We start from the raw sequence: 18,798 nt of genomic DNA on the forward strand, positions 1-18,798 counted from the left end.
ACCCAGGGCGGCTATATCTTGGCAGAGGGACGCCGGTGTCGGGCAGACTGACCGCAAGCAGACAGAGAGAGAGGACCCGACTGCGGCCACACGCACTCTTCACCATGACCACCTTCCTCAGAGCGGTGAGTGAGTGAGCAGGACAGGCCCCTACAGGGGGGACACCAGCACCCTGCTCTAAACAGGAGAGGAGAGGAGGTCTGTTACTGCAACTACTTATAGTACTAATACGGCTACTACTAATAATGATAATAGTGCTACTAATTAGAATATCACTAATAATTAAATTACAAATATTTATATTCTAATAAATAATTGGACTAATAGTTCTAATACTACAACTAATCATGAAAAATACCAATTATAATACCACTGATAATGATACTGCTACTAACACTTCTACTAATAGTACTAATACTACAGCTAATAATGACAATACTAATAATACCACAGATAATGATACTAACAATTCTACTTCTAAAACTTCTACTAATAGTATTAATACTACAGCTAATAATGACACTACTTACCATAACACTGCTAATCATAATACCACTGATAATAGTACTGCTAACACTTAGACTAATAGTACTAATACTACAGCTAATAATGACACTACTAATAACAATACCACTGCTACTGCTATTAACACGTCTACTAATACTGCAGCTAATAATGTCAATACTAATCATAATACCACTGATACTGCTACTATTTTCAATTCAATTCAAGGTGCTTTATTAGCATGACCGATAGGTACAATCAGTGTTGCCAAAGCAAATAAAAATACCACTACTAACTAAATACTAACACTTCTATTAAGAGTAATTAATTAATTACTATTCTATTAATAAACACTAGTCCTGTTACTAATAATATTACTAATGCTGTTTATCTTAATAATAGTAATATACTACTACTACTAATAATAAATTAATTATAACTCCAATGGCAATACTAATAATACTACTAGCAGGGAGCTGCGTCTGCAGAGGAACAAGTGCAGGCTTATTCCTGCTGCAATGAGAAGAAAGGAAACTTCACTTGTTCCTAATAATACTGCTGTTACTAACGTGTGCTATGAATAGCACTGCTAGCCACTGCTCAGTGTGCTTCTGGTGAAGGGGGGCAGGAAGTGATGTCATCACGGATGTCGCTGCTGAGAGGAGTGTCACTGGTTCAGTCAGGCAGATAACACCAGGGAATTCTCTCACACCAGCTCTCCCTCCCCACCCGCTGAGAGAGAGAGACAGACAGGCACACTGAGAGAGAGACAGCTTTCTAAGAGAGTAACAGTGTCTGTGTGTCTCGGCAGCTTGCTGTCCTGCTGGTGTCCCTGCCCCTGGCCTGGGCCTGGCCCTGCCTGTCCTGCATGGACAACTGCACTGTCAGCCACATCAACAGCGGCCTGCGCACAGCCTGGGCCGAGCTGCCCTCTGGGAACATACACAACCGCTCCCTGGCCCCCTGGGAGTACAGGTGAGTGTCTGAGCAACTGTGTGTGTGGGTCTGTGTGTGTCTGTCTCTGTGTCTGTGTGTGTGGGTCTGTGTGTCTGTCTCTCTGTCTGTGCGGGTCTGTGTCTGTGTCTGTGTGTGTGTCTGTGTCTGTGTCTGTGTCTGTGTCTGTCTCTGTGTCTGTGTGTGTGGGTTTGTGTGTCTGTCTCTCTGTCTGTGCGGGTCTGTCTGTCTCTGTGTCTGTGTGTGTGTCTGTCTCTGTGTCTGTGTGTGTCTCTCTCTCTGTCTGTGCGGGTCTGTCTCTGTGTCTGTGTGTGTGTGTGTCTGTGTCTGTGTCTGTGTGTCTGTCTCTGTCTCTGTGTCTGTGTCTGTGTCTGTGTCTCTGTCTGTGTCTCTGTCTCTGTCTCTGTGTCTGTGTCTGTGTCTGTGTGTGTCTGTCTCTGTCTCTGTGTGTGTCTGTGTGTCTGTCTCTGTGTGTGTCTGTGTGTCTGTCTCTGTCTGTGTGTGTCTGTCTCTCTCTCTGCATCTGTGTGTGTCTGTCTCTGTCTCTGTGTGTCTCTGTGGGCACCTGTCTGTCTATCTGTGTGTGAGCATGTCTGTCAGTCTCTGTCAGTCACATGAAACAAAACAAAAAATAAAAGTAAAATAAAATCTACAGACATATTACAGACATTTACATTTACTGTAGGCGGCTGGAGCATTATAGGGAGACAGACTCACTGTTCCTCAGGCTGTGACAGGAGATCACATACTGGGCTGCCAGATCAACTGAGTTCCCTCCTCCCTCTCCCAGTAGGATTGGGACCTGTTGTGATTCTGGCAGGTGTGGGAACTCTGGGACTAGATTTCTGAGTTTAGGGAAGAATGTTTCTCTAATCCCAGAGTATCTGTCACAGTGCAGTAGGAAGTGCACCTCTGTCTCTATTTCTCCCCGCTGGCAGTGGGAGCACAGCCTGTCCTCTCTGGACAGCCAGGTCTGCCTGTGTCCAGTTTCTGTGCCCAGGCTGTGGTCACTGAGCCTGTCCTCTCTGGACAGCCAGGTCTGCCTGTGTCCAGTTTCTGTGTCCAGGCTGTGGTCACTGAGCCTGTCCTCTCTGGACAGCCAGGTCTGCCTGTGTCCAGTCACTGAGCCTGTACTTTCGTCAGCTCACCCTGTGTCTCCTCTCTCCCTCTCACCCCATGTCTCCTCTTTCTCTGTGTCCCCTCTCTCCCTCCCCCCTCTCCCTCTCACCCTGTGTCTCCTCTCCCCCCTCTCCCTCTCACCCTGTGTCTCCTCTTCTCTCTGTGTCTTCTCTCTGCCTCGTCCTCCCTCTCCCGCTCACCCTGTGTCTCCTCTCTCTCTGTGTCGCCTCTCTCCCTCCCCCCCTCTCCCGCTCACCCCGTGTCTCCTCTCTAACCCGTGTCTCCTCTTCTCTCTGCTCCAGGGTTGACATAGACATGAACCGCTACCCCCACCACATCTTCATGGCCCACTGCTTGCACAAGCACTGCCTGGGCCCGATACACAAAGGGAATACCAATCGCTACAGCAACGTGGTGGGGATCAGCTACTTCATGACGGTCTACTACCGGCACCCCTGCGAGCACAGCGACTTCGTCCGGCTCAGCAGCGCCGCCCTGGAGGTCACCACAGGCTGCACCTGTGTTTCCAGTCAGTAGGCCCGGCCTCTTTCCGGGGCGCGAGGCGGGCACGAGGCGACAAGCTGGAGACGGCACGCGTATTTATTCTTATTTATTCGTATTTATTCGTATTTATCACCACCGGCTGTGGTGTCGGTGTCGGGGAGAGTCGTTCAGCTGGGAGAATACTTTCCCAGGTGTTCTGTGTAGTGTGTGTATAGTTACCATGTAATGAAACACACTACCTTTTAAAAAGACATTTTCCCCAATGGCTTTTATTTAAAAATAAAAATTTATTTAAAAAATCACCTTGCATGAGTCACTTGTCACTGTAACAGATTACTGTCTACACCTCCAGTCCCTCGCACGAGTCACCTGTCGCTGTCACGGATTCGTGTCTACACGTCCTGTCCCTCGCACGAGTCACCTGTCGCTGTCACGGATTCGTGTCTACACGTCCTGTCCCTCGCACGAGTCACCTGTCACTGTCACGGATTTCTGTCTACACCTCCAGTCCCTCGCACAAGAAATTAATTACTTGCTGCATGTCCTGACTGGTGGATTTCATCCAGCTGTGTCTGGAGAGAAGCCAGTGTATCACCTTCAACAACACAGCTGGGCAGCTTGTTCCCCTCACCCACCACCCTCTGTGTAAAGGAGAGCCTCCTGTACTGACTGGAGGAAATCATCAAGCTGTGTCTCGTATCAAGAACTCTGCTAGTGCTGAGACACATGGAAAATATTTATTATTAATAATAATAATAATAATAATAATAATAATAATAATAATAATAATAATAATAATAATTACTATGGTTAATAATAATAATAATAATAATAATAATAATAATAATTACTATTATTATTGCTTACGCTCATATAGAGCTTTTCTGGACACTCCACTCAAAGCGCTTTACAGGTAATGGGGATCCCCTCCACCCCCCCAGTGTGCAGCCCCACCTGTTAAAAAGAAGCAGCAGGCTGATCCAGCCACGGGGCGACAGGGGGCGCCACAGGAGCTCATTCTTGCCCCCTGCCATGAGACTCTACAACACGTCCGCTGAGTGTCTGGGCAGGGGCAACACTGACCTGTTCTGGGACTGAACCTGAACCCTCTGTTCACAGCTGGTATGGAAATGGATTTGTAATCTGTTTATAACTGTGCAATGTGTCTACGCTTGTGCAATAAGTTTGTGTGTGTGTGTGTGTGTGTGTGTGTGTGTGTGTGTGTGTGTCCTGTGAGGGGCTGGTGTCCTGTCCAAGTTGTGTGTGTCCTGTGATGGGCTGGTGTCCTGTCCAGGGTGTGTGTGTGTCCTGTGAGGGGCCGGTGTCCTGTCCAGGGTGTGTGTGTGTCCTGTGAGGGGCTGGTGTCCTGTCCAGGGTGTGTGTGTGTGTGTGTGTCCTGTGAGGGACTGGTGTCCTGTCCAGGGTGTCTGTGTGTGTCCTGTGAGGGGCCGGTGTCCTGTCCAGGATGTGTGTGTCCTGTGAGGGGCCGGTGTCCTGTCCAGGATGTGTGTGTCCTGTGAGGGACTGGTGTCCTGTCCAGGGTGTGTGTGTGTCCTGTGAGGGGCCGGTGTCCTGTCCAGGATGTGTGTGTCCTGTGAGGGACTGGTGTCCTGTCCAGGGTGTCTGTGTGTGTCCTGTGAGGGACTGGTGTCCTGTCCAGGGTGTCTGTGTGTGTCCTGTGAGGGGCCGGTGTCCTGTCCAGGATGTGTGTGTCCTGTGAGGGACTGGTGTCCTGTCCAGGGTGTGTGCGTGTCCTGTGAGGGGCCGGTGTCCTGTCCAGGATGTGTGTGTCCTGTGAGGGACTGGTGTCCTGTCCAGGATGTGTGTGTCCTGTGAGGGACTGGTGTCCTGTCCAGGGTGTGTGTGTGTCCTGTGAGGGACTGGTGTCCTGTCCAGGGTGTGTGTGTGTGTCCTGTGAGGGACTGGTGTCCTGTCCAGGGTGTGTGTGTGTCCTGTGAGGGACTGGTGTCCTGTCCAGGGTGTGTGTGTGTCCTGTGAGGGACTGGTGTCCTGTCCAGGGTGTGTGTGTGTCCTGTGACTGGCTGGTTTCCTGTCCAAACAGAAACCCCCCCTCTACAGCTGCGGTGCGGAGGCGGGCCCGGACTTTTCCACAGAAAAATTGAGAATTTCTCTTTTTGCCTCTTTTCTTGGGGAATTTTGTACAGTGCAGATGCCTCCCCCCCACGCAGACACACACACACCGCTGAGCACATCGCCCCCAGCAATCTGCGCCACCATCTAATTGCTCAACGAGGCGCGTCCAGAGCTAGCGAGCTAAATGTTGACATGACAAAAAGAGATGATAATTGACTCCAGGAGGGCCTGATCACTCCCTAATGCACAGCCTGTGGCCGGGAGGTTGCCGGTTCGAATCCCGTGGCGGGCAGAGGAATCCTACTCCCATGGGCCCCTGAGCGAGGCCCTTAACCCCAGCTGCTCCAGGGGTGCTGTATGAATGGCTGACCCTGCACTCTGACCCCCAGCTTCTCTCCCTGTCTGTGTGTCTCCTGGAGAGCAAGCTGGGGTCTGAGAAAAGACACATTCCTGATGCAGGAGACTGTACAGGGACAGTAAAGTGATCTTAAATCTTACAGATGACCTCACTTGGACCATGAACACCACCTCCCTAGCTAAAAAAGCACAACAACTTCTCCACTTCCTGCAGAGACTGAGAAGGGCAAACCTTCCCCTCCCCCGTGCTGTCCACATCCTATAGAGGCACAGTACCATCGAGAGCCTCTTGACCAGCTCTATCACTGTTGGGTTTGGGAATTGTAAGGTCTCAGATTGTCAATCCAGCAGGAAACATCACTGGAGCCTCCCTCCTGTCCATTCAGGACATCTACCACACACACTGCACACACAAAGCCTCCAGTATTGTGGACGATCCCTCCCACCCCTCCTGCAACCTCTTTGCCCTCCTACCATCTGGTAAAGGGCATCCTAGTATACGGGCCAGCTCCACCAGACTCTGGAACAGCTGTCAGGCCCCTCAACACCCTGGTACCTACTGCACTTCCTCCAAATCTGGAAACTTACTTCTTTTTTGCCTATGAATTTCAGGCAAACTGTCTGTTGTATTCTTTGCACAATCCTGTAAAGTAAATTCCACTATGCACATCGCACTTTATGTGCCCTGCACCCTATAATAATAATAATAATAATAATAATAGTGATAAATTTTATTTTATACAGCGCCTTTAAAGGTGGCTACTGAAAGCGCTTTACAGAATGACAACAACAATAGATAAAAAGAATATAGAATATAGGAGAATGATCGGGTTTAGAGAAGGTGACTCTCTGATATCCTTGGGGAGAGAGTTTGGAGGCACAACAGGAGAAGGCCCTGTCACCCCCAGAGTGTAGATGGGCTTGGGGGACAGATAGGAGCCCAGAATAAGAAGAGCGAAGGTTGCGAGGTGGGGAGCAGGGCGATAGTAGGTCAGACAGGTACTGAGGTGCCAAACCATGCGGAGCCTTGTAGGTGAGCAGGAGGATTTTAATGTCCGCACGGAATTTGACAGGTAGCCAGTGCAGGGACTCCAGGACAGGAGTAATGTGATCACTTGCACTAGACCTGGTCAGGATTCTGGCTGCCGAATTTTGGACAGACTGGAGTTTGTTCACTGTGGATTTAGACACCCCAGCGGGTAGAGAGTTACAGTAGTCAATTCGAGAGAACACATCTGTGTTGCTCAGCTTCTCAGCCACAGTTGGTGATGACACAGGCCGTAGTCGAGCGATATTTCCGAGGTGAAAAAAATAGACGTTTCGACAACATGCTGCACATGTGGGTCGAATGTTCAGCCAGAATCGCTTGACATTCGCTCCAGGCCGAGAAGAGGAGGGAGGACAATGCCTGAGAGGAGACGCGCCTGCAGAAGGCACCGCGTTGTGTCTCCTGTCTCGTCTCCTCTCTTCAGCGCGACGGCGGATCCGCCCCAGACCCTGGCGTGGCCGCGTTCGCGCTTGGCGCTGGACTTCCCCGGCAGTCGCCCGGGGTTTCACGCAGACGGCCCCCCGGCGCTCTGTCGCAATGCTGCCCCCCTGTACCCCTGTACCCCTGTACCCCCCCCCGGGCCGATTCCTGTCTGACCGCATTGCACATCGGGAAACTGAGGGCTGTGTCCTTCTGTCTCGCCCCAGGGGTACAGCCGCCTGGTCACCCCAATAATAGCACCGGGACACCCGCTCCCCCGCGGGGCTGTGTCCTTCTGTCTCGCCCCAGGGGTACAGCCGCCTGGTCACCCCAATAATAGCACCGGGACACCCGCGCCCCCGCGGGGCTGTGTCCTTCTCTCTCGCCCCAGGGGTACAGCCGCCTGGTCACCCCAATAATAGCACTGGGACACCCGCTCCCCCGCGGGGCTGTGTCCTTCTCTCTCGCCCCAGGGGTACAGCCGCCTGGTCACCCCAATAATAGCACCGGGACACCCGCTCCCCCACGGGGCTGTGTCCTTCTCTCTCGCCCCAGGGGTACAGCCGCCTGGTCACCCCAATAATAGCACCGGGACACCCGCTCCCCCGCGGGGCTGTGTCCTTCTGTCTCGCCCCAGGGGTACAGCCGCCTGGTCACCCCAATAATAGCACCGGGACACCCGCTCCCCCACGGGGCTGTGTCCTTCTGTCTCGCCCCAGGGGTACAGCCGCCTGGTCACCCCAATAATAGCACCGGGACACCCGCTCCCCCGCGGGGCTGTGTCCTTCTCTCTCGCCCCAGGGGTACAGCCGCCTGGTCACCCCAATAATAGCACTGGGACACCCGCTCCCCCGCGGGGCTGTGTCCTTCTCTCTCGCCCCAGGGGTACAGCCGCCTGGTCACCCCAATAATAGCACCGGGACACCCGCTCCCCCACGGGGCTGTGTCCTTCTCTCTCGCCCCAGGGGTACAGCCGCCTGGTCACCCCAATAATAGCACCGGGACACCCGCTCCCCCGCGGGGCTGTGTCCTTCTGTCTCGCCCCAGGGGTACAGCCGCCTGGTCACCCCAATAATAGCACCGGGACACCCGCTCCCCCACGGGGCTGTGTCCTTCTGTCTCGCCCCAGGGGTACAGCCGCCTGGTCACCCCAATAATAGCACCGGGACACCCGCTCCCCCGCGGGGCTGTGTCCTTCTCTCTCGCCCCAGGGGTACAGCCGCAAATAATACATCCATTATCTTTGCGGGCGTAAATTATGAATGAAATCGCTGACAATAAAAGTAATAAAAATGAAGCAATGAAAAATAACCCAGCCGAGAGAGAGAGAGAGAGAGAGAGAGGGGAGACGGATTGGAAAAGTTCTTGGTCCGGCGTGGTTATTTAGGAGTTAATGAGGACTTTAAATGTCACAGCGCCATCTAGTGAGTGACAGGTGTAACTGCACGGACTTTGGCCTCATTTAGCACCCACTGTGACCCAGGAGCCCAACAAACACCGCACATCAAGGAATGAGAACACAAAACACAAAACTCACAGCTCTGTCATTCTCTTTCACTCAGAAATATAGAACAGAAATATGATTCAGGAGTACTGAGCTGGGAGAAAAAGCCACCGACCACCAGTGGAATGGTCACTCATGAAGTCCCACTCATGATATTAACACAAGGAGACCATGACTGGCTGGGAGTTTAACCCCCTGTAACCCTGCTGCAGCTCAGGACACTGTGGGAAACACACCTTGTGTCTCCTGCACCTTGTGTGTCTCCTGCACTGTGGGAAATGCACCTCGTGTGTCCCCTTCAGTGTGGGAAACACATCTTGTGTGTCTCCTTCACTGTAAGAAATACACCCTGTGTGTCTCCTTCAGTGTGGAAACGCACCTATGGTTCCTCCTTTGGTGTGGAAAACGCACCCTGTGTGTCTCCTTCACTGTAAGAAATACACCTAGTGTTTCTGTCTCCTTCACTGTAAGAAATACACCCTGTGTGTCTCCTTCAGTGTGGGAAACGCACCCTGTGTGTCTCCTTCACTGTAAGAAATACACCTAGTGTTTCTGTCTCCTTCACTGTAAGAAATACACCCTGTGTGTCTCCTTCAGTGTGGGAAATGCACCCTGTGTGTCTCCTTCAGTGTGGGAAATGCACCTCATGTGTCTCCTTCACTGTAAGAAATACACCCTGTGTGTCTCCTTCAGTGTGGGAAACACACCTCGTGTGTCTCCTTCAGTGTGGGAAACGCACCTCGTGTGTCTCCTTCAGTGTGGGAAACGCACCTCGTGTGTCTCCTTCAGTGTGGGAAACGCACCCTGTGTGTCTCCTGCACTGTGAGAAACACACCTAGTGTGTCTCCTTCACTGTGAGAAACGCACCTCGTGTGTCTCCTTCAGTGTGGGAAACGCACCTCGTGTGTCTCCTTCAGTGTTCACAGGAACCAGCCATGTTCATCACAGATTAAAACCCGTCTCAGGCCCTCACTGGACTGCACTGTGACGCCTCTAACCCCTGCACAGGCTTCCCAGTGGGCATCCCTCCCCATACCCATGGGAATTCTTTGCCAGGCACAGCCAATCGGAAGGGAGAGTGGGCGGGTGTGTGCTGACACACACAGATTCCATTTTGGACCTGCGGTTTCCCCGGAGTATTCCATCGGAATGCTGACACACAGGGATTCCGTCTTGGACTTAGTCTTTCCCTGGCATGACACTCTGGAGTGCGTGTCACTCCCACAGGCCTGGATTTGTTTATTTTCCCTGAGGTGTCAGATTACACTGGAGAGAGAGAGCACAGGGAAACACAACACAGAGCAACAGAGCCTGAGGAAGTACAGGCTCAGTGACCACAGCCTGGCCATAGAAACAGGACACAGGCAGACCTGGCTGCCCAGAGAGGACAGGCTCAGTGACCACAGCCTGGACACAGAAACTGGACACAGGCAGACCTGGCTGCCCAGAGAGGACAGGCTCAGTGACCACAGCCTGGCCATAGAAACTGGACACAGACAGACCTGGCTGTCCAGAGAGGACAGGCTCAGTGACCACAGTCTGGACACAGACACTGGACACAGACAGACCTGGCTGTCCAGAAAGGACAGGTTCAGTGACCACAGCCTGGCCATAGAAACTGGACACAGGCAGACCTGGCTGTCCAGAGAGGACAGGCTCAGTGACCACAGCCTGGACACAGACACTGGACACAGACAGACCTGGCTGTCCAGAAAGGACAGGTTCAGTGACCACAGCCTGGCCATAGAAACTGGACACAGGCAGACCTGGCTGTCCAGAGAGGACAGGCTCAGTGACCACAGCCTGGACACAGACACTGGACACAGACAGACCTGACTGTCCAGAGAGGACAGGCTCAGTGAACACAGCCTGGCTATAGAAACTGGACACAGGCAGACCTGGCTGTCCAGAGAGGACAGGCTCAGTGACCACAGCCTGGACACAGACACTGGACACAGACAGACCTAACTGTCCTGAGAGGACAGGCTCAGTGACCACAGTACCTGTCAGATACTGCAGTACTGAGTTCTGCTGGATCACAGCGGGTCAGCCTGTACTTCATCACAGCGGGTCAGTTCTACTGGGCCCAGTATCTTCAGTACTGAGTTCTGCTGGATCACAGCGGGTCAGTCCTACTGGGCCCAGTATCTTCAGTACTGAGTTCTGCTGGATCACAGCGGGTCAATATGAGTGTCAGGTTGCTGCTATTACACGTTACTCAAATTGCAGTGACTCTAATAAGCCTTTGTCCTGGCTGAATAATCATACCCCTTCTTCTCTGTCCCTGCAGGTTTCTCTCTTGGGGATTTTGCTCTTCATCATCTTGAAGAGTGTGCCAAAAGGTGTAATCATTCGGGAGGTGTATGAATTTCTGCCCCCGCCCCTCTGGACTGTCCTTACCGGCTGTCCGGGAAGCCAGCGACCGCGGAGAAGACCGAGGCAGAGGAAGGCGCTGCAGCAGAGATACTTACTGAAACTGTGAGTCGGATCACGGACGTCCCCGTTCCCAGATTACCCACACTACCCCGGGGCCTCCCTGCCGACGAGGGCCCTCGGTCTTCCGCGGGCCCGGTCCCGCGAGGCGTCCGCGGTGAGAGAGGGCATGCTGGGAGAGCGGACCGCTCAGGGCTGGCAGTAGAGCAGCTGGTCCTTTCTTTGAGCTCGGTTGGTCCCCCCCTGAGATCTTTCCTGGGGCTCTGGGGGGGGCAAATACACAGGACTAATCATCCAGGTGGGGCGACACACTGGAGTGGGGGGTGGGGGGGATCCCCATTACTGTACAGCGCTGGGAATGGAGTGTGCAGGAAGAGCTATGGAGGTGTAAGGATATTATTATTATTATTATTATTATTATTATTATTATTATTATTATTATTATTATTATTAAAGGCATTAGCGAGTGAAGGTGTTTGACATCTAGGGTGCCAGTATATCCGGCGTCAGCTGTAGGAGGAGGCCTGAGGACGGCGATGGGCTCACAGGGTGCCGTTTGGAAGTCGCCGTTGATCTTGGTTTCCTAGTGGCTCTGGCAGCAGGGGCAGTTCTGCAGGCAGCAAAGCCGAGATGATTAAATATTAGAAATGGCCAATCCGGACGGCTAAATATCGAACAGAATATCTTCTGTTCTCCACAGTTCTGTGGACTGCAAGCGAAGGTGGTTTTCACCTTTCACCTCATACCCACCAGTTTTCTTATTAGAAACTACTTACTATAAAGCACTTTGAGCTGCTGTTTGCATGGAAGGTTCTTTATAAATAAAGTTTATTATTATTATTATTATTATTATTATTATTTATTAATCTTATTTATCGTCTTCTCGTGTTCTGCACGCAAAGGTTTAGCTCTCATCGCCAGTGCTGAGTTCTCGGAACAAACGCCATTTGGTCCCGCCGGTCCTCCTGGGGACGAGTGAGCCGCACCCCGGTCCTCCCGAGCTCTCGCCCGCCCGTGGGCTGCGTTCGGGATTCCGGACCGTTTCGCGAGGCTGTGGCGTCACTGGGTTCCCGAGACGTCATCACCGGCCTGCGGACTCTGGGCTCGTGAGTCGCTGAAGGCCTCTTTGGTCAGGGGGTCGTATGAGAAAGCTGTCAGAAGGCGCCGAGGTTCAGCTGTGCACACTGTGGGTGTCCCCCCGCGGCCTCTGACCCTCTCCCCCCCTGACCCTCTCCCCCCCTGACCCTGTCCCCTCTGACCCTCTCCCCCCCGACCCTGTCCCCCCCTGACCCTCCCCCTCCCGACCCTGTCCCCCCCCTGACCCTGTCCCTCCCTGACCTCTCCCCCCCTGACCCTGTCCCCCCTGACCCTCTTCCCCCCTGACCCTGTCCCCCTCTGACCCTGTCCCCCCTGACCCTCTCCCCCCCTGACCCTGTCCCCTCTGACCCTCTCCCCCCCGACCCTGTCCCCCCCTGACCCTCCCCCTCCCGACCCTGTCCCCCCCTGACCCTGTCCCCCTCTGACCCTCTCCCCCCCTGACCCTCCCCCTCCCGACCCTGTCCCCCCCTGACCCCCTCCCCCCGCGGCCTCTGACCCTGTCCCCCTCTGACCCTGTCCCCCCCTGACCCTGTCCCCCCTGACCCTGTCCCCCTCTGACCCTCTTCCCCCCTGACCCTGTCCCCCTCTGACCCTGTCCCCCCCTGACCCTCTCCCCCCTGACCCTGTCCCCCTCTGACCCTCTTCCCCCCTGACCCTGTCCCCCCGCGGCCTCTGACCCTGTCCCTCTCCCGACCCTGTCCCCCCCTGACCCTGTCCCCCTCTCCTCTCTCAGTCTCCAGCAGTGGAGTCCGGACGTGGTGGGTTTGCGCCTCGTGCTCCTGGGCCGCGGGGCGCGGGGAAGAGCTCCTCGGGAAACACCCTCCTGGGCCACGAGGAGTTGGGGGCGGCGGGGCGCCCGGCGGGGCGCGGCGAGGCTGGCGAGGGCGTGGCGTGTGGCAGGCGCCTGCGGGTGGTCGGCACGCCGGCGCTGGAGGGCTTCTCTCTCTGTGTGTGTGTCTCCTGGAGAGCAAGCTGGGGTCTGAGAAGAGACACATTCCTGATGCAGGAGACTGTACAGGGACAGGAAAGAGATCTGATCTTGATTGTACAGGGACAGGAAAGAGATCTGATCTTGATTGTACAGAGACAGGAAAGAGATCTGATCTTGATCGAATAGGGACAGGAAAGAGATCTGATCTTGATTGTACAGGGACAGGAAAGAGATCTGATCTTGATCGAATAGGGACAGGAAAGAGATCTGATCTTGATTGTACAGGGACAGGAAAGAGATCTGATCTAGATTGTACAGGGCCAGTAAAGAGATCTGATCTTGATTGTACAGGGACAGTAAAGAGATCTGATCTTGATTGTACAGGGACAGTATAGAGATCTGATCTTGATTGTACAGGGACAGGAAAGAGATCTGATCTTGATTGTACAGGGACAGGAAAGAGACCTGATCTTGATTGTACAGGGCCAGGAAAGAGATCTGATCTTGATTGTACAGGGACAGGAAAGAGATCTGATCTTGATTGTACAGGGCCAGGAAAGAGATCTGATCTTGATTGTACAGGGACAGGAAAGAGATCTGATCTTGATCGTACAGGGCCAGTAAAGAGATCTGATCTTGATTGTACAGAGACACTAAAGAGATCTGATCTTGATTGTACAGGGCCAGGAAAGGGATCTGATCTGATCTTAGATGTACTCTTTCTGTCTTTTCGATAGTTGCCGTGTGTGGGGAGAAGTGTGAGGTTAGAGCAGTCGGTTGTATGTGTGTAAGGTGACAGAAAGGTGGACCATCAGTCCAGAATGCTAGATGAGTCCTGTCCGGGTTTTCAGACTTTGCCTGGGAATATCAAGGCTGGGAGTGGGCATGTCGTTGGACCTCGACTCCGGGACATCATGTTTCTGAAGTGTTATCTCTGTCCCATCTTCCTGGACTTTGGAAGGAGGACAGGGGTTAGCATGTTACTCATTAACACAAGGGGACTCCGGAGCCCCACATAACTCCTCAGCCTGCCTCTCCCAGTGCCTCAGCTCTAACCACTAGCCCACACTGCCTCCCTCTCTCCCAGTTCCTCAGCTCTAACCACTAGCCCACACTGCCCCCTCCCTCTCTCCCAGTGCCTCAGCTCTAACCACTAGCCCACACTGCCCCCTCCCTCTCTCCCAGTGCCTCAGCTCTAACCACTAGCCCACACTGCCTCCCTCCCTCTCTCCCAGTTCCTCAGCTCTAACCACTAGCCCACACTGCCTCCCTCTCTCCCAGTGCCTCAGCTCTAACCACTAGCCCACACTGCCTCCCTCTCTCCCAGTGCCTCAGCTCTAACCACTAGCCCACACTGCCTCTCTCCCTGTCTCCCAGTGCCTCAGCTCTAACCACTAGCCCACACTGCCTCCCTCTCTCCCAGTGCCTCAGCTCTAACCACTAGCCCACACTGCCTCTCTCCCTCTCTCCCAGTGCCTCAGCTCTAACCACTAGCCCACACTGCCTCCCTCTCTCCCAGTGCCTCAGCTCTAACCACTAGCCCACACTGCCTCCCTCTCTCCCAGTGCCTCAGCTCTAACCACTAGCCCACACTGCCTCTCTCCCTCTCTCCCAGTGCCTCAGCTCTAACCACTAGCCCACACTGCCTCCCTCTCTCCCAGTGCCTCAGCTCTAACCACTAGCCCACACTGCCTCCCTCTCTCCCAGTGCCTCAGCTCTAACCACTAGCCCACACTGCCTCCCTCCCTCTCTCCCAGTTCCTCAGCTCTAACCACTAGCCCACACTGCCTCCCTCTCTCCCAGTGCCTCAGCTCTAACCACTAGCCCACACTGCCCCCTCCCTCTCTCCCAGTGCCTCAGCTCTAACCACTAGCCCACACTGCCTCCCTCTCTCCCAGTGCCTCAGCTCTAACCACTAGCCCACACTGCCTCCCTCCCTCTCTCCCAGTTCCTCAGCTCTAACCACTAGCCCACACTGCCTCTCTCCCTCTCTCCCAGTGCCTCAGCTCTAACCACTAGCCCACACTGCCTCCCTCTCTCCCAGTGCCTCAGCTCTAACCACTAGCCCACACTGCCTCCCTCCCTCTCTCCCAGTTCCTCAGCTCTAACCACTAGCCCACACTGCCTCCCTCTCTCTCTCCCAGTGCCTCAGCTCTAACCACTAGCCCACACTGCCTCCCTCTCTCTCTCCCAGTGCCTCAGCTCTAACCACTAGCCCACACTGCCTCCCTCCCTCTCTCCCAGTTCCTCAGCTCTAACCACTAGCCCACACTGCCTCCCTCTCTCCCAGTGCCTCAGCTCTAACCACTAGCCCACACTGCCTCCCTCCCTCTCTCCCAGTGCCTCAGCTCTAACCACTAGCCCACACTGCCTCCCTCCCTCTCTCCCAGTGCCTCAGCTCTAACCACTAGCCCACACTGCCTCCCTTTCTCTCTCTCCCAGTGCCTCAGCTCTAACCACTAGCCCACACTGCCTCCCTCCCTCTCTCCCAGTGTCTCAGCTCTAACCACTAGCCCACACTGCCTCTCAATTCAGTTCAATTCAAGGTGCTTTATTAGCATGACCGATGGGTACAATCAGTGTTGCCAAAGCAAATAAAAATAATAAAATTAACATGGAACAAAACAAAAAAATAGAAGTAAAATAACATCTACAGACATGTTACAGACATTTACAACAAAGACATATTATAAAATATTGACATCTACTGTAGGCGGCTGGAGCATTATTGGGAGACAGACTCACTGTTCCTCAGGCTGACAGGAGATCACATACTGGGCTGCCAGATCCACTGAGTTCCCTCCTCCCTCTCCCAGTAGGATTGGGACCCGTTGTGATTCTGGCAGGTGTGGGAACTCTGGGACTAGATTTCTGAATTTCGGGAAGAATGTTTCTCTAATCCCAGAGTATCTGTCACAGTGCAGTAGGAAGTGCACCTCTGTCTCTATTTCTCCCCGCTGGCAGTGGGAGCACAGCCTGTCCTCTCTGGACAGCCAGGTCTGCCTGTGTCGCCCAGTTTCTATGGCCAGGCTGTGGTCACTGAGCCTGTACTTTGTCAGGGTCTGTTTCTGTTTGTTGTTTCTTATCTTGGTCAAATATTCAGCTAGTGTGTATTGTCTGTTTAGGGTTCTGTAGAATTCCAGTTTATGTTGTGTTTGTGTGTGTGTGTGGTGGAGTCTGGGTTGTGGTGCTCTAGCAGTGCTGTCCTGAGGCTGGTTAGTGTCGGTGTGGCTCAGGTCAGTGAGCCTCAGGACCAGCTGGCTCAGGGGGCTCTTCTCTGTGTGTATGTGTCCCAGTGGGTGAGGTAGTGTGAGTGTGAGTGTGAGTGTGAGTGGGTCAGGCAGTGCTGTGTGTATGTGTTGTCTGGCGGGTGTCAGTGAGCCTCAGGACCAGCTGGCTCAGGGGGCTCATCTCTGTGTGTTTGTGTGTCCCAGTGGGTGAGGTAGTGTGAGTGTGAGTGTGAGTGTGAGTGTGAGTGTGAGTGTGAGTGTGAGTGGGTCAGGCAGTGCTGTGTGTATGTGTTGTCTGGTGGGTGTCAGTGAGCCTCAGGACCAGCTGGCTCAGGGGGCTCTTCTCTCTCTGTGTCTCCCAGTCTCCCAGTCAGAGAGCAGTCTCCTCAGGGTGTTACCCTGACTGGGGCGGCGCTGTCCCGTGTGACTCCTGTGTGACTCCCCCCCCCCAGCAGTGAAACAGTAACAGGGTTCCGGGTTCAAGGTCGCGGAGCCGCTCAAAAGCACGGCCGCGGGGCGCGCGCGCACACACTCTCTCCTGTCTCCCGTCTCGCGCCGCAGCCAGCTGTTGGACTCGGGTGGACGCACGCGCTAGGTTTGGATTTTCGGTCCGGGCGGGAAGAGGTCCGAGCGGGCGGCACCGGGACCGGGACCGGGATTGGATCAGGGCTCGTGACTGAAGAGCTGTTACCGGACCGACGGCTTCTGCCGGGGTCGCTCAGCAGCACGGACCCGAACCACGAACGCCGAACCCCAGAACTGCGCCGAGTGCGACTTCTCCGTCTCAAGGGAAACCCGGCGAGAGCGGGCTGGGCTTTCGGAACTGCTTTTGACCTCCCAACAAGCCGGTTTTTCCAGCCCCCTCCGGGGCTCGGGCGGGCGGCGGACACAGACACTACAGGGACCCGCCAGCCCCTGACCTGCAGCGCGGTCTCGGGAAGAGAAACCCGCGGGTGTGGACTGGTCGGTCCGGTGACTGGGGGACGGGAGTCACGCCCGGGCGACACGGCGGAGTCCTGACCGGCCCGGCTCGGCCCGGCTCGGCTCGCCCTTGAGCTCGCCCCTGTCTGTGCGCACGAGGAAATCAAGCCCGCGAGCTCTGCCTGAGTGTGATCATTCATCAGCGATCGGTTTCTCACTGTCAGGAGCGCGGGCTAATTAATTAATTAGTTAATTAAATTACACCTATTAGCCGCTCGGCCTGTAACCATTTCACTACGTCGCTGTGACGGAACGGTGATGACGTCATTCTAGCCGGTCTTCAGACACGCGACATGGGTTTCGCCGACCTGCTGGAGCGGGTGGGCGGCGTGGGGCGCTTCCAGGCGCTGCACGCGGCGCTGCTCTGCCTGCCCGTGCTGCTGCACGCGAGCCACAACCTGCTGCAGAACTTCGCGGCCGCCGCGCCCGCGCACCGCTGCCGCGCGCCCGCCAACCTGAGCGCCGCCGGCGCGCCCCCGCCACCCTCGCCCGCGCCCCCACTCGTGCCCGCCTTGCTCACGGCGCCCCTGGACGCCGACGGCCTGCCGGCCCGCTGCCAGAGGTTCGTGCGGCCGCAGTGGCAGGTGCTCGGCGCCAACGGCAGCGCGCCGGGAGGCGGGGGCGCGCAGAACGGCTCGGCCGCGGAGCTGCAGGCGTGCGCGGAGGGCTGGGAGTACGACACGGCCGAGACGGGCGCCACCGTGGTGTCGGAGGTGAGGGGGGCTGAAGATATCTCTCTCCTCTCCCTGTCCTGCCTGTCCCTTCTCTCCTCTCCCTGTCCTGCCTGTCCCTTCACTCTCCTCTCTCTCTCTCCTGCCTGTCCTGCCTGTCCCTTCACTCTCCTCTCTCTCTCTCTCTCACTCTCCTCTCCCTGTCCTGCCTGTCCCTTCACTCTCCTCTCTCTCTCTCCTGCCTGTCCTGCCTGTCCCTTCACTCTCCTCTCTCTCTCTCTCTCACTCTCCTCTCCCTGTCCTGCCTGTCCCTTCACTCTCCTCTCTCTCTCTCTCACTCTCCTCTCCCTGTCCTGCCTGTCCCTTCACTCTCCTCTCTCTCTCACTCTCCTCTCCCTGTCCTGCCTGTCCCTTCACTCTCCCCTCTCTCTCTCTCCCTCTCCTCTCTCTCCTGCCTGTCCTGCCTGTCCCTTCACTCTCCTCTCTCTCTCACTCTCCTCTCCCTGTCCTGCCTGTCCCTTCACTCTCCTCTCTCTCTCTCCTGCCTGTCCTGCCTGTCCCTTCACTCTCCTCTCTCTCTCACTCTCCTCTCCCTGTCCTGCCTGTCCCTTCACTCTCCTCTCTCTCTCTCTCACTCTCCTCTCCCTGTCCTGCCTGTCCCTTCACTCTCCTCTCTCTCTCACTCTCCTCTCCCTGTCCTGCCTGTCCCTTCACTCTCCTCTCTCTCTCTCCTGCCTGTCCTGCCTGTCCCTTCACTCTCCCCTCTCTCTCTCTCCCTCTCCTCTCTCTCCTGCCTGTCCTGCCTGTCCCTTCACTCTCCTCTCTCTCTCACTCTCCTCTCCCTGTCCTGCCTGTCCCTTCACTCTCCTCTCTCTCTCACTCTCCTCTCCCTGTCCTGCCTGTCCCTTCACTCTCCTCTCTCTCTCTCTCACTCTCCTCTCCCTGTCCTG

General features: G+C 54.9%; 2 protein-coding genes across 2 annotated transcripts in view; both read left to right on the forward strand.

The window, feature by feature from the left end:
• The first annotated feature begins 1,238 nt into the window (after nt 1–1,238).
• On the forward strand, nt 1,239–3,789 carry LOC138238362 (interleukin-25-like). Its single transcript, XM_069188719.1, has 2 exons — nt 1,239–1,479; nt 2,880–3,789. Exons 1-2 carry the CDS (start codon nt 1,373–1,375, stop codon nt 3,112–3,114), a joined length of 342 nt encoding a protein of 113 aa, XP_069044820.1. The 5' UTR covers nt 1,239–1,372; the 3' UTR covers nt 3,115–3,789.
• Nucleotides 3,790–17,357: 13,568 nt separating this feature from the next.
• Nucleotides 17,358–18,798, forward strand: part of LOC138238356 (solute carrier family 22 member 6-like) — a 21,151-nt gene continuing 19,710 nt past the window's right edge. The window contains exon 1 of the mRNA XM_069188710.1: nt 17,358–17,890. Coding sequence (XP_069044811.1) covers nt 17,471–17,890 — 420 coding nt within the window. The 5' untranslated portion in view covers nt 17,358–17,470. The remainder of the gene's footprint in view (nt 17,891–18,798) is intronic.

Source organism: Lepisosteus oculatus, chromosome 4 (assembly GCF_040954835.1).
Source record: "Lepisosteus oculatus isolate fLepOcu1 chromosome 4, fLepOcu1.hap2, whole genome shotgun sequence".
NCBI lineage: Eukaryota > Metazoa > Chordata > Actinopteri > Semionotiformes > Lepisosteidae > Lepisosteus > Lepisosteus oculatus.

Excerpts from the sequence above, each read along its gene's own strand:
- LOC138238362 (XM_069188719.1), top strand. The coding sequence starts at position 1,373 with ATGGACAACTGCACTGTCAGCCACATCAACAGCGGCCTGCGCACAGCC. Across the intron at positions 1,480-2,879 it reads CTGGCCCCCTGGGAGTACAG|GGTTGACATAGACATGAACC; the intron begins GTGAGTGTCTGA and ends TCTCTGCTCCAG.